This window comes from Ischnura elegans, chromosome 3 (genome assembly GCF_921293095.1).
Source record: "Ischnura elegans chromosome 3, ioIscEleg1.1, whole genome shotgun sequence".
NCBI classification, from domain to species: domain Eukaryota; kingdom Metazoa; phylum Arthropoda; class Insecta; order Odonata; family Coenagrionidae; genus Ischnura; species Ischnura elegans.
In genome coordinates this window covers 94,392,246-94,410,497 of record NC_060248.1, presented here as the reverse complement: position 1 = coordinate 94,410,497, position 18,252 = coordinate 94,392,246, and the positions used below count along the sequence as shown (strand labels likewise).

General features: G+C 40.2%; 1 protein-coding gene across 1 annotated transcript; it reads right to left on the bottom strand.

Annotated features, from left to right (window-relative positions):
- Positions 1-16,029: 16,029 nt before the first annotated feature.
- On the bottom strand, positions 16,030-17,963 carry LOC124155067 (larval/pupal cuticle protein H1C-like). The gene is made up of 2 exons (XM_046528807.1): positions 17,887-17,963; positions 16,030-16,671 (listed from the first exon to the last, which is right to left on the bottom strand). Exons 1-2 carry the CDS (start codon positions 17,893-17,895, stop codon positions 16,210-16,212), a joined length of 471 nt encoding a protein of 156 aa, XP_046384763.1. The 5' UTR covers positions 17,896-17,963; the 3' UTR covers positions 16,030-16,209.
- Positions 17,964-18,252: the final 289 nt, after the last annotated feature.

The window sequence follows — 18,252 nt, the reverse complement described above, 5'->3', positions numbered from 1 at the left end:
AGCCCACGGACCGCAGTACGCATGCTGTTACTGCAGAAATTTTTTATGGCTCGCCCAAGTAAAGGCTAAGGGTATTTGGTACTAATGTGATGCGTACAATTATAACATCACATATTGACGTGTCTAATTGTCTATTTCTGGTTAAGTCTAATAGCTATGTTTATTCATATATTTAAAATATCTAATAGCATGGTAACCTTGTGTGTCCTTAGCTACTGGTCGAAGGGTCCCACGTTCAAATCCTGGGAGGAATCCTTTAGACACTGCCAAACATATTTCATCATTGTGCTAGGTGTCAAAGGGAATAGAACTGAACCCATTATCGTGAATTACTATCACTTGTGGTTTGTCCAAGGTGAACTCTTCCCTCACATACTTGAATCAGTTAACTTTTTGAAATTTATAGTATTTTAAAGTTCGGTGACAAAGCAATCTAGATTACTCATTCGCCAGTTCTTTTTACGTTTCAGACTGCTATCATTCACAGCTGTGCACACAATTTGCTCATTAGCTTTGTCCGACGAAAGACCAGCTTATAAGTGATATAACAGTATATCACTAATACAGTATATTAGTGATATAACAATATTAATCATGTGTGCTGCCTAATGAATCGAATGTTTCCTACTCATCGTATTGTCTCAGGCTCCAATCCAGGTGAAACTTTTGGATTTCCTCAAGTAAAAGTCCTCGGAGATCGAGGTGGCCTCGTGTGAGAAACTGGCCCACCTGCCCCTCTGGGGAATCAACCCGCCTGTGGTTCAGGGGCGGGCTAAGGTCGTTGTTTGGTGGAGAGAGTTTCGCTTCTTTCCTCCTAGTGGCATTAAAGCGAAAATGTGACTTCTTAAGGCCGTTTTACACGGTACACGGAATTGCGCAATCTGACATTCGTGCGAAGGCGCAATCAAAATTGCGTCGTGTAAAGCAGTGAAATGCTAGAACACATGCAAGAATGCGTGGATGCGAGACGGCAAAATAGCCCCTGTTCTAACTTCGTTCATGCATTCGCGCAATTCCTCGCCATTTTAGAAATTAATGCAGCTCTAACCTGCGGAATTTCGTGCCCCGTGTAAAACGGCCTTTAGACAGGTGGCCTTCAGGTATTCACCAATTATCAGTGATAATTGTTTGCTGAGCTATTGAATTTATTTCTTGCAATGAAGAACCACCTTAATGTTAACTACATTGTCTATTCTACCGAGCGGGAGTCTGGCGGAGCGGGAGTCCGCCCCCTCTTAATTCAACCCTAGCAGTTACTTAGGGGTAAAACTCTTCCCTCAATCTTAGGGAGGGTAATCTCAATGCAATCCTGTTACGCTTGGGATTATTTAATTGTTATTCAGCTGATAAAAAGGCGCAATATATTGTTATTATCATTGAATTGTTACAGGCCTGGTGGTAACGTGAACATTGAATGCAAAACAATTGAAAACATCATAAGAAACCCTTGGTCTCTAATTCTTCAACCGGTTTTTAAAATATGTAATTTTTTCGGGAAGGGCGCAAATAGTTTTGCTGGTAAAACTGTCCCGATCGTAGAAAACTTCATTATTACCATGGGAAATGGAAGAAATTAATGCATTTCATAAAAATCATGATACTTCTCTTTCATCTCGAGTGTTTAAGGGAAGTAATATTTCCAATCGAAATGAACTGCATATAAGTCGGAATCAGCCATTCTGATCTAGCAGAGATCACGTGACCTGAGATTTTGCCTATTCAATGTTGGCCGCTTACCGATGCCGAAAATCGCTCTTGTTTTGTAATAGCCTGAGGTGACTCCATGTTTGATTTTAATGCAACAACAGGCTCTCAATAAGCCTATTTGGCTGTCGAATTACCCAAGTTTGCCGAGTTAATGTGCAGTATAGAATTTTTCTCTAGTTCATAGTATTTGGTATTTCCTTTTTACCGACCTGTGCGTGAAAAGTTCTTTTAACCACTGTGTGGCACACGAAGGGTATTATCGCGTAGAAGCCTCTTAAAGTCCGCCAAAATACTCGCAGTATAATTTTCTAACTGCATAAATAACAGAGAAGCCAGGGAAAGGAGATGGTCCCGTTACGCTGGATATGTTTATATCAGAAGATAACAGATTGAAGACCGGTGCATCTTCATCATTCCAATGAAAACCGATGTTCATGTTGTCGCTCCGATCGAAAGTATTGCTTAAGGATGAAAATTTCGTATTTGAGACGTTGCGGGACTTGTTTGATCCGGATTAGTCCCAAACAGTCGGCGGGAGTTTTTTCCTCCTCATAATCTGACCACTATTGCATAATTCTTTGCGTTGCTGAGTGTGCGAACACGTCTTACGGTCGTTGTCGTGATTAGCACTGTGGTAGGTACTCCAATTTAGCGCTGTGGATCGAGATTAACGGGGAAGGTTATTATTCTCATGAGTGGGGGGATGGTATGTCTGAGGGATTTAATAAATTAGATATGTTTTTTTTTTACCTTTATGAGCTTCAAATTCTCCTCATATACATCCATTGGTTTTAAAGTGCTCCACTTATCAGGCAGAGTTGAGCCGTGGAGAAGTGAGAACACATGCTTAATGTTTGCTCGGTGAAGTCTCTGCATTAACCAGTCCCCGGCAGTTCAGCGCAGTTTTACTCATCAAATCCGACTTTTAATGAAGGAAAACTTGGTGCGTGGTTCTAGGAAATTTTCGGAAGCAGAGGACGCAACGGTTTTCCTGTTCCCATTGAACGGCCAAGAGTGGCCAGAGGTTTGCCGACCGTGGAGACGAAGTGAACGGGTCCGAGGCCATGGAGCGGTTTCATGCTGATTGACTACCTCGAGGAAACGTTGGATAACGTTATTGACCTGCATTAGTCCCAAAAAGTCGGCCGGAAGTTTTTCCTCCTCATAATCCGACCGGTATTGCATGATCTTTGGCGTTGCCGAGTTTGCGAACACAACTTTCGCTCGTTGCTTTTGATTTTTTATGTGCTCTAACTTACCGTTGTTGAACGAAATAAACTAGCTAGGTTATTATTCTCGTAAGTGGGCAGATGAGGATGAATAGGGAGTGCATGTCCGCAGGCATTTTATAATTAGATGTTTATTTTATCCCATATGAGCTTACAATACCACTCTTAAGCACGTATGAGTGCCCGCATCTCCAGCCACTAATGTTTACGTCTCTTTGCAAGCACGAGAACTATATCTCCCCTCCGAACAGACAACCCTCCCCTATACCCGAACTTTGCATACGCATTTCTCTGGGCCACTTTTTGGACCGGGTGCCACTACACGTCCATTTTATTCATATTCTATTGATTTAATCAATTAAATTGATTAGTTCAATCAGCCGGAAATATAGCCTCGCCCTTAAAAATTCCAATAGCGCTCTCTGCCCCAGGGGCTCCCAACTAATTCCTTCCGGTGATTACCCCTGATGTATTCATTGTTCCTAACGCTCGATTTACAAAGGGCGATTGGAAATTGTAGTTCATTGTACTTTCCCATCGTTTATTGTGTTTACACATGAATTATGATTATTTTTCTCAAGATATATAGTTAAAAAGCTGTAAACCACTTAGCCGTTTCATCTCATGTTAGCTATCAAATTTTGTAAGGTAATGCAAGATTTTCACATTTCCGTTTTCGTCGCTTCGTTATTTCGTTAATCTGGGGAATTAAATGATAGAATCCGAAATATTTTTATTCTTAAGCGGCTTTGATATTTGTGACTACGTAGGCTTCCGCGCTGTCGAGGTTCCAATGTCTCCATTCTTCCGATGCTACCGCGTTGATTGTTGGTTAAGATAACAGTTTCGCTGGCAGTAGAGCTAGCGAAACTATTGTCTTTACCAACAACCAACGCGGTAGCACCGGAAGAATGGAGACATCGGGCTTTGATATTTATTTTATAATAGTGTAATGTGTAGTAATAACTATTCAACTTGATATTAGGTCTTAAAAAAGGATCGAGTAGGGGAAAATTTAAACTCATCGGGTTGTTGACAAAAACTCACATCATATAGGTTATCATCGTATAGGTTATTGATGTAGGATGAAGAAGTGTATATTCTTGTTAGCTTTAAATTGCGACGTTTTACGATTGGAATAATCTTTTATCTGTATCGTGCGATTAATACATATTAAAATCTTTCTTTTCAACTAGGCAATAGGAAAAAATATTCTCACGGACTCTTTTCCTGATTAGGAATAAGTCAAGGTCCAGAATGAATCTTTGGAAGCGATTGAAAAAATGGCGTGCAGAATTTTAGGGAAAATTGGGGACAGTAGTGGAAAAGAAACCTCCTGCTGAGAGATGTTAATACTTTCATTGTAAAGAAATGCGTGTTTAAGAGATTTAATAACAAGCAAACATCACTGCCAATTCTGCTTCTGTATGTGATTGAATAGCAAGCCAATGTTATTGTAATATGATAATTTTGCTATTCTTACTATGTACATATAAACCGCAGTCGCCGGAGGGAGGAAGTAGAAGAATTATGAAGTTCCACGCCTTCGACATAATATGCTGATCCACTGAATTGAGAGAAAGACTCGAAAGTAATTATAAAAAATATTTGCCTTTTTATTTATTTTTAACCATAGCCTATGTACTTGTCGCTAATTTATTGATCATTCGTGAGTTATGTGATGTTAACGGTGCTCATAATTTTATTCTATTTCTGTCTTTCTTCCAAAGGGCACTTACTCCTATTTTCCTCTTCACTGTTTTATTTCACTTGGGGTTAATTTACATCTTTTTATACAATTTCTGCTCTTTTTTGTATTTTCCAAATTTTTCGTGTACTTTCAAAATCATATTCCCGAATATCTTCCAGCTGGTGTCTAATATATATTTATTGTTCTATAACTAAGCAGTTATTACACAACTCTGAAAAGTTTTGATATGGTTATAAAAATCTTGAGATATCCTATTAGCTGTGAAGTCTACTACTATCAGTGATTAGTCAAAAAATAATTCCTCTTTATGTTATGGCTACTCTGGCTAAAACTAATTTCTTAAATGCCTCTTATCTCGCATGCGTTACCTTGTTACATCATTTTTAATGACATATTCTCTTGAAATGATAGGCTAATGTAAGAATTTACACTCCTATTGTGCAAATGGAGATATGAATTAATGCAGTGATTGATAATGGTCAATAATTTATATGCATGGTATGTAGTCCGCTTTGCGTACTTGAAGATCGTCGTTGAAATCCTAGCGGTGAATTTATTGAAATGCAGATTTTATTCAAAAATTAGTTTGGCAATGACACGTGTTGGCATGCAGTATTACTAAATGGGCAAAGTAATGAAAGTAATGGCTGTCATTATAATGCTAATTTAATGCCGCTTCATTGTCAAGGAGATGCCACGATTTCTTGATACAAGACGTGACTTTTGTCCCTTCTCAAGAAAGTGAGGCGGTGAAAATCCGTTTTTGCTATTTGTCTGTATCTCATTTCCTAACTTTTTAGGGTTTTATCATTTCTCTTTATCTTTATCAGGTTTTTTACTGCCTGAAATTTGCTATTTATTTAAACTAATATCTTATTCTTTCATTTTTTTCCTGTATACATTAAGCACTCCTTTTTTGCCTGTATTTTAATATAAAAATGCGCATTGGTTTAGCAAAATTAAGAATTTTTTAAAGATTACCTAAAAAGCATATTTTGTACAACTGATTTTAGTATAATTTATTGGAAAAATATTTTTGTGTTATTTAATTTTAGGTTATCATATTTTTAATTGAAATAATTATAATGTTCTCTGAATAAATCCTTTCTATCCTGGAATTCCGGAAGTTCGTATCACTATGTTTTTTCATTGGAAATTGTCCAGTACGCCTCAAATTATGTAATGATTTTTGTCTTCCATAATTAATTCAAACTTTGTTTGTATTTTTCTGCAAAATTCTACATTTAAGATTGTTATTTATTTATAAAAAACTTTCTTGTAATTAAATGGGCGGTGAAGACTTCGGAGACTCGCTGTCCGACGAGACCAACTTGGCCGTAAGAAATATTGTTTTTCTAGCATGTTTAATGTGATATCCATTGGTAGATATTTTTCTAGGCTTTTATAAATGCATTGCATTTTTTTCATCTTTGCAGTTATAAAATAGTGGAAAAATATTTCATCGATCTATGAAATTTTTGTCTGCCCCTTTTTTCTGCATCTGGCACTTAATGGCGGCCGTGTACATTTTTTGTGTTAGAGCCAAGTCATCAACTACTGATGCCTTTACTTTTCTTTATTACCCATTAGGCGCAATGGTTTCACCGTGGCTGGTCTTTTAAAAATGCACCACGAGATACTGACCACACAAGTTGTCGGAATAGATTTTTCCTCGAGCCGCCGCCGTTGCTCCGAATGTCACTTTTTATTGATGTCACTCCCCGCGATGCGCTCATTCCGAACGCCTCCGCGTAGACCGATTTGTCGTCGAGTTTTCCTTTCACGTATCGGCGTGTCTTGAATCCGTCCCACGTCTGTGAGCGTACCAATCAATTTCCCTCGATGCTAATTAAGATCGGCCTCCTCCCCTACCCCCCTCTCGCTATCCCACCTAAACTAACCCTCAGTCCTCTTTCAAGTGAAAGCGAAATGCTCCACCTGTCGCAGGAGATGATGACGCTTATTTGGAGCACACTAGACTCTGCTGGTACTCTCTCTCCTCCGCTGTCTCTCAGCTGTCGGCCTCTTGCCTCTCAGACGGAATAAAGACTACCGACGAGGTGGGTGTTTGACTCCCGCTCGGCATCGTAAGGGGATTTACGACTTCAGCGAAAATCGTCACTGGTGGCCTTCACATTTTGCATTTTCTCCCTTTCATATTGGAGCTGGTAAACTTGAATATTTCAGTGTATTCTAATAGAAGGGTTGGTGTGTTCGTGAATACAAGGAAATAATGTTTTTGTGGCGATTATGAGGAAAAAATATTTAATTATTCCTTTTTTCCTTATTAATACATATAGTCACTCAAAATAAATGTCAATAAAAAGGTATATTTCGTTATAGCAGCATTTAGGGGTCATTTTTTTGCGTGTGAAAACGGTATGAAGTACTGCTTCCATTAGTGTAAAGCTTCATAATGGAATATAGATAGGCATATCTTTTTCATTTTTTTTTAAATCTGTACCACGGCGACATTAGAGAGAAAAACATACACGATTTGCTTCTACTTTAAATGTAGTGTCTTTATTGTCAAAAATGTAGTATTCATGAAAACAACGGAAGTGTCTGACACCTAGTGGCCAAAAATCGAAGCTAAAGAAAGGTGATCGCTCGAATAAAAAGCTGTTTGAGCGCGTGTGGTTTTCACGATTTTTTTGTGACAGTGTCCGTTGTGATTGCGATTAATTTAATGTATAATTAATTGAGATGAATTCCAAGAAATATGCTCTGCTTAATTATTTTGATTGAAAAAATTATTATCGACTTGTGCTACGTCAAAATAGCATTCGGTGCGCTAGCACTTTCGGGGACCTTTCCGGAGATATCAATATCTCGTACACCTTCCCAAACCAGACTTGCTCGTAAAATTTCATTAGTTATAGCATTGAATCTGGGATCTTTCGTTGAATGGATCTAAAATTTAATCTCAGGAGGTTCCTTACTGAATTTATGAGTGTGGAGCACGTACCTGTCGACAGATACGTAGGTATACCTCATTGAAGATAACCCATGCCATTAATTTCTAAAGCGGAATTGAACGATTTCGTGCCTCCAATGAGAGGTTGATGGCCAACATCAATGCACTTTAAGATCTCAAAGATTTCCATTATTGAGGCTGTTTCTAAATTTTAATAGAAAAACACCGAATGGCCGTTTGCTCCCGATAACTCTCCGGCAGTTGTGGTGTTGCCGCCATTGGATTTGCGAATTTCGTGCTGCGTTCGAATGGGGCACAATAGGACAGCATTCACCGCTACTACGTTATGTATTTATTTGTTGTTCCGATATTATATGATAGCATTTTAATAAACGAAAAAAAACTGTGTTTGGACTTTTTCTCAACACTAACGCTGAAATGAACAATGTCTCGTAATAACTGCACAGATCCAGTCATTTATATGAATGTGCTGTGGATTTATATAGATGTGAAAGGTCGTTACGATAGTCTTGTTAGTGTAACTGACCTCTTAGATAAACTCGGATGGGAATCTCAGTCGGACCGTAGATTGAAAAATAGACTAAACCTTTTAGATAAATTCAAGAGCAGTGTCTTTTCTGACGAAGTTAACCATATCTTGCGGACGCCAACGTACTACGGAAGATCAGATCATATAAATAAAATAAGAGAGATAGATTGCAGAGCAGACAGATTCCGAATGTCATTTTTTCCACGATCGATAAGAGATTATAACGGCAGCAATAGAACTCGTAAATAGATTGCATGACTTGTAGTGTAGCCTACTAATCTATGTAAAACTTAATGCATGTTTCTGAATTTCTATTCTATATTCTATTTCTAACAGCATATAGTAATATAGTTTGTTATTATACGGGACGTTTTTCGGACGGTGTGGTGTGCATGTGGGAGTCCAAAAGCATGCTGCATGCTGGTGATTGATCACCCCCTGCCTAACACCCTAGAGGTGGCTCGCAGGGTATTATGTAGATGTAGATGTGCTTAAGATCTCAAGTGATTACATTGAGCCAAGAAAAGGGATATTGTGATCGTATACAGCGACGCTCCCTGACTTGGTAGTGAGGCCCCATAAAGCGCTCAACATTTTGGTTTTGTATCGCTACTTCCCGCCTCAGGTTCCCTTCCCAGGCGCTATACCCTTTAATTCACAGTGTTCACGCAGCGCGCTGGTGTCCAGTTGAGAACGGCGGCGCTGGGTCATTTGAAGAGTTATCCAACGGGCCAGTTTGGCGCCGCAGTCCACTCTTTTTTCCTCGTCCTGCTTTTGCTCTGCTGCTTGTCTTGTCCTCCATATTAACCGTCCGGGATGAAATATGTGGAAACTTTTCTCAGTTCTCCATGGAGAGCTACATGCCTACCCAAGTGTCAGCCTATATTTTTTTTCAGGTGTCACCTCACATCCCTTAGACCACTAAAAAATGATGTTTTATGAAGCTGATGAATGAGTCAACAAAGAATTTTTTTGGTGAAGAATAAACGAAGTTGTCATGCTCTTTGTCTCTTACATTCACGCTCCGTTTGCCGCCTCGTGGTGATGTTAAATAGTTTTAGAAATCAAGGCAGAAATGGTAAAGAATGGGGAGCATGAAATGAGTTTGCAGTTTTCAGGTTGGAGCTTTGTTTTATTCCACGGGTGATTTCTTATTCGTGGGATAAAAAATAACTAATAGCAATAATAAGACCTTTCTTTTTGGTATATCATATACTGGCTATTTGTTTTTATGGAGTTATTTGGGCTGAAAGTGGCGTAAACCACCCCTAAAACCGCCGAAATTCGATATGTTTCTGTTTATGATTCCATACCACTCAATGAAATTATTGCTATTATTCTTTCAATCCAGCTAGAGGACTTTATTTTTAATACACGAAATAAATATCTCTAGGTATGCTTTAAATTCAATTTTTCTTCAGTTTCTTTTGTATGCATATATCTCTATGTCTCCTATTTAGCACTCGCGGACTCGCAGGAGATCCATTCAACGACTTTAAGGGGGTGACATTAGGGTTAACGGCATTTAGGGCGAATACCATTCTTTAAATTTGTGTGAATTACTATACAAAAACAATGCCCAAAAAGTTGCCCAGATAGCGATCGACGCCCTCTTAGTTCGAAGAGGTTACAAAGGGAAATTGGGAAGCATCAGTTTTCATTTTAAAATTTTAATAATTAGTGAGTGATTAGTAGCTAATTAGTTTTGTCCCTATGAGTTGTATTTGCATCCACTGAAATTTTAGGGGGAAGGAAGTTGAAGAGGATGTGAGTCAGAAAAAGCTTAGTTGCGAATGAAAATTGGGAAGAGAAAGAGGTTTCAAAGAGGGAGAAAGGAGTGTAAAAAGCAACTAGAAATATAAGGAAGAGGGATTTTGGTATTTTTTCCACAGAAAATGCTTCTTATAAAGCATCTTTTGTGTTATATGAAATTGTTTGTATTTGTAATAGTATTACATAATTATGTTTGTATAATTTTAATAAAACATTAACTATATTTTTCATGGTGAAATTAGATTAGTGTGGTACGGTTGAAAGATGAGAGTATTTTCCATGCATTCTTCTCCGATATTTCAATCCTTGTATTATAAATCCACTTAAGCGTTGGAGCGTGGTGCCATAATTCGATATTTGGGACATGAACTTCTAATCACGGGAGATTTATGGTTTCATTCTTTTTATGATACCTGACTATATTGCTGTTTATTGAGGCGTTTATGGTGCCAGGTCAATCAGAACGGTGCAGTAGTATGTACAAATTGATGGTGCAATGTGGGAAATAACCTACACCGTCACCCAATGCGTTGTGATTGGCATTTATCCTCTGATCTGAAACCCCTTACATCTGAATCTGGAATAATTTAGTAGCTTGGGAGAAAATTTCTCTTCCAAAACAGCTGTGAATTAATTTTAAGTTTTACTTTCAATATATTTTTCTGAAACACTTATTGTACAAGTAGGTAAATACTTCCTTTGATTTTATTACTTTACACCTACCCCTGGACCGAGCGACTGGAGCGTTGGAACCCAGCGGAGAGGGTACCAGGGGCCTTCCCACCATCCCCTTGGAGGAAGACATTAAGGACAATTAGAGTATTTGTCATACTCCTCTCTAACTCCATCCTCAGTTTTCCCAAGCTCCGTGACTGTACACTAGGGCGGATCGCAAAAATCGATTTTTTTCAAATCCATCTGGCCCAATGAAAAAAAGTTGTAGGACCGATCAAAAATAAGGCCTGAAAAATTTGAGACCTGTACGTGAACCCCTGACCCTCGCTCAAATGCAATTTAGGGGGGGAGGGTCAAAATTCGAAAAATATAATATTTAATGGTCATTCCCTATAGATTCTGCCGAGTTACTGCCCTTATGCTAAAACCACTCTTATCTTATGCTTCCCCAGTCTGGCTAATGGCTTCAAAAACCCACCTATCAAGACTACAAAAAACAGAAAATGTACTTCTACGGAAGATCGTGGGTGCCCCATGGTACATACGGAACAAAGATCTGAGGAAAGACCTCAAAATAACTCCGCTATTAACTGAATTGAAAGCAAACCTTCCCATATTCAAAAGGTCCCTCATACGCACAGGAAACGAAAAAATAATTGATCTCTGGGAATATACCCCAGATCATCACTTTAGACATCGCACGCCTCTCTCTGCCCTAATCCCTGACCACATCCCCTCCCCATGAACAAAAAAAAGTAGAAACACTGAAATATCAATGATAATATAAACAGTAGACGTGAACCCTGAAGAAACCCACTGGAGACAGCCAAAAGGCTGGGGCTAGTGACTCATAAATAAACAGAAATTCCGGCGAGGCGAGGCGAGGTCGTTTATCTTTCATAATATAAATCAGAAGATGGTAGACGGTAAAAAACGATGCGTAGTGAGACGACTTGTCCCGTATTTGGCGCCTCGTCGGCGTTAAACAAATCGATTTTACCAACTTTTAGAGAAGTGATGAAATAATTTTAGACCTGCGCACGCAGGAAAGGAGACTACGGTCTATGAAGACGCCTCTCGAGTGGCTATGAAGGTGTGCGAACTATGGTGACGCGCTTCTCTTCCATTATGAATGTGACTAAATAGATTTAGCGGTACCACAGGAAGTACTAAAACGTACGGAAAATCTAATACTACTAATACGCCAAAAGTAGGGTTTTATTGAAGTATAAGACTCAAAAAATTTTAAAGGAACATTTTAAATTATGCGATATTTTTGCGTGTAAGTGCATGGAGGAGCATAACGTTCCCCCAATGAGAAGTATTTTGAGAGGCAATCTGACGAAAAGAAAGATGATGGCTGCTGGATTGAAACCTAAAGAAACTCGACAACTGAGGAAAAAAGGGAATCGTAGGCGAGCGTTGAGTCATCATCGTCAATTCTTGCACGGGAAAATACTATCAAAGGTTTTCTTCACCAATTTATCCGAAGAAAATTAAAATGGCGAGAAATTAGCCGATTTGTATCTCTACTTTCCTCATGAAATAAACATTAAGGACTATAACCTCAAATTGGAACTTCTTCGGGGAAAATACGTCTGCCAACTGTGATAGAGGTATATGCAAGAACCAAGCAACAGCAATGATCGTTCCCGCAACTTTAGCTGACGCAAAAGTCATAACTTCGTAAGACACATCAAAGCTAGTGTACCAGAATCACTTACGTAGACAGAAAAATATGCTAATTACTGTGCATAAGAAAAGAGAGGTGTCATCAAAGGGCTCCATTTTATTGGAATGAAAGACTATACTCTTGTCTGATAAAAAAAATCAAGAGGACTTATCAATCCAAGTTTAGAGGGGAATGTGTGGTGTTAGTTGAAGAAACAGGGTCCCTTTTTTGGAGGTTTGCCTCCCCCGTCGGAGGATAAGCAAAAGTTATAAAATCTGCGATTATCGATTTCTTTCCGTGTGTAAAGTAGATACACAAAATTAAAAAGGATTTGATTATGATGGTACCAAACGAATACCGCCCAAAAAGGAGGCATCATCCCTTTGCTATAAGCATAATTCCAACATCCCTTGCAGTGTGGGTAGAGTCTTCTCGGGATTCCCACCGGGTTAATTTTTCCATAATGGCCAACATTTCACGCTCCGACTGGGGGCTCATCCTAAGGGATAAATTTTGTTGAACCCCAAAAAGAGTTTACCCACATCATTCGCCGGGAAAGCATCAAATCGTATTTCATCCCTTACAGTGGTCTATTTGATAATTGCACTATGTTGATTGGATTTGCGACATAAACGTTGGGAGGGTAATCTAGGGACCCAATTTGCGTCTCTGCAAGGATGCGTTTGGCGACCAATCCGAGATTGTTTTAATTGCTGGATTTTAATATCTGCTGATATATTGGAGAGAGACTCCGGTTCCTTCGGCTATATCTGAGCTTAGCGCTGTGGAATTTAAAAATCTATTGATGAAAGTTCAAACTTAAATTTCAATATTCCTTTTATTATACATACGGACGAGAGATTCGCGAATGAATTTACCAAAACTTTGTTGACAATGGCAAAAGACGAGGAATGACACTAACATAAGAAATACAGACTGGAAAGCAGGTAATTGAGTAATTCCTTCGTGATTGTTCCTCTCTGGACGATGCTGATACATCAAATATTAGTAAGACTAACGAAGAAAGACGCACTTGGTGTGAATTTTGTTGCATCTGGGGCGTTCGAGAGGGGAGCGGGGAGGGTACGCCGGCGGCCTTCACCCTTATTCATCCATTTAGTCACAGCTGTCGGACAATACCGGAATAGAAGTGCATAACCTAAGTTCCCAAACCTTCATAGCCACTCGAGAGGCGTCTTCAAGACCGTAGTCTCCTTTCCTGCGCGCGCAGGTCTAAAATTATTTAATCACTTCTCTAAAAGTTGGTAAAATCGATTTGTTTAACGCCGACGAGGCGCCAAATACGGGACAAGTCGTCTCACTACGCATCGTTTTTTACCGTCTACCATCTTCTGATTTATATTATGAAAGATAAACGACCTCCTAGCAGCAATCGCGGGATGAATTTTGCTGTGTTAGAGGCGTGGGAGGGGGAGAAGCGAGCGTGGAGGGGAAGGGATCGGCCTGCGGCTCTGGTATCCGCGACGCTGCGTGGGCGATGGAATATTTTCTTCGCGGACGCGTACTCAAATTAGGCATTTTGTGGCTAAACGGTGGCAGATACGTCAAAATGCACGAAGTTTTTGCCCTTAAAAGGGCAGTAACTCGGCAAAATCTATAGAGAATGACCATTAAATATTATATTTTTCGAATTTTGACCCTCCCCCCCTAAATTGCATTTGAGCGAGGGTCAGGGGTTCACGTACAGGTCTCAAATTTTTCAGGCCTTATTTTTGATCGGTCCTACAACTTTTTTTCATTGGGCCAGATGGATTTGAAAAAAATCGATTTTTGCGATCCGCCCTACTGTACACCCTCCCTCCTTCCCCTTCCCCTGCCTTCCCGCCCACCACCCCCTCCTACCTTTCCTATTTAAGCGTAGCGCACTTGATATTTTTGTACCTGATGATGCTGAAAAGCGAAACCGGTAGTATTAATAAATGTAAAATTGTGGAAATTGCTCCTGCTTTTTCATTTTCATTAAGAAAAAAATGGTGGATAAAATCCTGACGTCGGCGTTAACGTACAGTTTGAAGTCGGGCGAGAGGAGTCGACGCACATTACATTGTACAATTTGGCACTTATTCTTTTTCGATTGATGATAGTTCAAACTATTTGCTAGAATTCATTCAATACGCATTTACCTTTGTTTTCTCTGATTTGTTGTAAGACTTGAAAAGTTAAAAAAGAAATAAAAGTTATTATTTACTATTTGTGCTCCTATTTATAAATCTGGCACCGTGACTTAAATGTGCTTATTTCTGCTTGTTGTGAGTAATACGATATCGTAGTCAAATTACTAAAGGTTTCGCGGTCCATGTTTGTAGATTTATGGTTTTTTGGGAATATCCCGCGTCAGGTTATTAAAATGGCCGACGTTTCTTCTCCCATGCCGGAGACCTCATCAGGGCAGGAAAAAAACCATAAATCTACGATATCGTAGTATTTCCTGGAGTACAAATTTGTGATTATGATGTATTACTTTGTACTATTTGACACATCACCAGGTTAGCGTCGATGACCCTTCCCGTCACAGTAGTTGGCTTTCAATGTGCAAGATAGAAACAAAGAGTGAAAGCCGGGGCAAATATGTAGTAAATGCACACGAAATAATCATCAATCCAACATAAATTAAAATATAATGATATATTTGCAATTAAAAAGTAAAGTTTCCCGCTGAACGCGTATGTATTTTAGCAAATACGAAATTTTGCGATGTGTGGCCAAAGACAACAAAAGAAGTAATGTAAACTAAATCCCATTGAGAAGCAGAAGAGACTTACATTGAAATGGCCCTCACAAATTTTATAACACCCCATCTCTGAAGGAATATGCTGTCTCCGTGCAGCGTCGTACCACCACCTTCCTCGTTCTGGGTCGTTTGGCACAGCAAAAAAATACATTTCTTGAGTTTAACGAGGGGTAGATTCACATTAGGCACACAACAGTACACGTAAGGTTTCCTCCCACTAATTTAAAATTCTCCGTTTCATCTACCATTTATTTATACTCGAAATAACGCTTACGATAATGCACTCCTTATGCAAGCAATGCAGGTATCATGAGGGTCACACGTCATCAACATGGCGTCGCCCGAGAAATACTTTTTTGGCGTGGAATTCAAGTTGAAACTTCAAACTCTTCTAGGGGCGAAATTATTCAGCGCTCCATGGTAAAATTTGGTGAGAGGCTTTCTTACACCCATTTCTTTATAAATCTAGCATAATATTTGGTAGTATAATCCCTTCTAAGATACATGTAAAAGTTACGAAAATGAAATGGGATGAAGTGTTAAGGAGGATATCTTTGTTTTACATATGGAATATTGAAGGCTTTTGGTTATGTATTGGAGATTGACGGGTAAATAAGCCAAGAGATGAAAGGAAATTGATGCTGACGGTTTGGTATGTGAGTTGAAATAGTTTCTTGCTGCAACTATGTTAAATAACTATCTGCCTTTTATTTATCAAAATCAGTCAATCAATCCTTTTGCGGGATAGTTTATGTAACGAAACTGTTCATTTACAATGAAGAATAGTCTCAAGGACTGTTATTTACCGATGATTTGCTTGACCATTTTAGAACCATCTAAAGTACCATGTTTAAATCCCTTGAGAAAATTATCCTGTGACCACCTACAAAATCCTACAAAATTTCGAGGATTCAGTCGTCGCACAGTGGGTGAGTAGAAAAAACACACCAAATGTATTGGTGCTTTTTTTTCTTGGACCAATGTCGCGGAACAGAAACCAATCAGGTTACAAGGTTTGTACTCATGAGGTAATGAAAATCATATTTATATGCTGTGGAAAATATTTTATTTACCAAGCAGTGAATAAATTAGGCGCAGTACTATGTACAAGATGGAGAGGCCAAAAGGGAGAGAGTCCTATGAGGTCAGCGGGAGACTTCAACGTCCGAGACGGTCATTGAAGTCCCCGGACGACCCCACGGGCGTCGTTCATATTTCACTTCTTAGTATCCGTAGTGGATGCCGTATCCGTCGAAGTTGAGGTGAGCGACGGCGGGGGCAGCGGAGTAGGCGACGCCGATGAGGCCGGTCTTAGCGACGGCGACGGGGGCGGGGGCGTGGTAGGCAGCAACGGCGGGGGCGTGGTAGGCGGCGACGGCGGGTGCGTGGTAGGCAGCGACGGCGGGGGCAGCGTGGTAGGCGACAGCGGGAGCGGCGGCGTAGGCAACACCGACGGCGTCGTTGCTGATGCGGGTGTCAGTCTTGCGGACGGAGGAGAAAGCAGAGTCGACAGCCTTGGAGTAGTGGGAGATGGCGTGGTTGCCGTCCAAGGAGCGGACGGTGCTCTGGTGGGAAGCACCGACGGAGGGGGCGTGGATGGCCACGGGGGCAGCGGCGTAGGTGGCCACGGGGGCGCCGAGGTATCCGGCGTTGGCGACGGCCAGGACGGCGGCGAGGACGACGAACTGTGGGGAATTAAGTTTTTGGATTAGGTGACAATACGAGAAATGCTCTTGGGTATTAGCCACGTTTTCACTTACGGGATCAGTAAAAAAAGTGTGAATTAAATTGTCAACCTTATTAAAATTTTTGTGCATTAAGATATACTTATGACTTCTGACCTCGTAGAGATCTTGATATCTGTGTGTTTTTTTCATTTTTTTAAATTAAAATTATCATTCCTCTTTAATTTTAAGTTCTGATCTTTTCAGGTTGACTACGTATATTACAACTAACATGAAATGATCATTTCTGCATGAGTCGCACATGATGATGAGGAAAATTTTATGTAGATATTTGTTCAAGTTCGTAATAAGCACAAGCTTTTCAATTTTTTATATTGTATACATTTTCCATCCAAATGATAGCTATTGGGTGATCAGTAGTTACTTCGCTCTCTGGTTTTGTAAATAATCCGAAGTACGACTTTTAATTTGTGAGGTATTCAACTCTGCTCACATTGAAATGTTCTCTGAAATCTATCATGAAGAAAGAATGGACATGCTTGTAGGATATGGCTCATTACGTTCTGACTGCATAAAAAACGAACACTTTACACTTTTTCCTTCCAGAGAAAAGCAGTGATAATAGTGTAAAAATTTAATTTAATGTTAATGTTATAAATATAAGGAAGGTGAACTCTATTCCGGGAAAACATGCTTTAACGGTAAAATTGTATTCTTCATGTAATCCTGATATTAATATTTTTCTTGCAATTCAGGTAATGTATGATTTACATAGCAAACCCTATGGGGACCCAAATAACTCAATCTAAAGTTAACCTCACAATCAGTGTGATCGTTCCTACTACGGAGAGGGGTCTAGCTTCAGGGTTTGTCAAGAATCGCCGTTTAGACATTACTGGCGAAAAAGAGCCACTATCCGATTTGTGGCTCGGAGTTTTTCCCGTTTTCCCCCTTTGATCTGGGCAGCGTCTTGTGAGATACTGGCGCACATCTCGATTCACTGTGATCCAGAGAGCGATAGCACTTCACGGATGAATCGGACGAGGTACCCTCACGAGCACTTGAAATGTACGGCGGCACTAGAAACACTTTCGGCCGGTTGAGCGGGTTGCTGTCGGCCGTACGTTCGAAGAAGAGACTCGACGCTGCACGACGTGAGATTGAGCGAGCGAAAGGATGTGAGTGAGACGAGTAGGTGCAACGAGGGCTCCTTACCTTGTACATGGCTGCGGAGTTGTGAGTTCTTTCACTTGGTTCCAGTGAATGAGTGCCGATGTGATGTCTGGCGGGTCCTTATATACCGATTTGGGGATGGGAGGTTGGGTGAGAGCTGAGAAGGTTCGCGGGGGAGCTGCGTGACTGGGGAGGTCGCGAGATGGGTGGGGCCAGGCGCGGTTGAAGGGGACAAGGGCGGCGTGCGAATCCTCCTCCTAGTCTTTAATTTTTTTTTCCATCCTTCACTCTCGCTCTCGATATCACTCGTAGTTTTCTCTCTCTCCCGCTCTGCTCCCCCGCAAGCTCGAAGGTCTGGGTTAGCTCACACTCACCGCGATTGACCAACCGGTCTAATTTCTCGCTTTT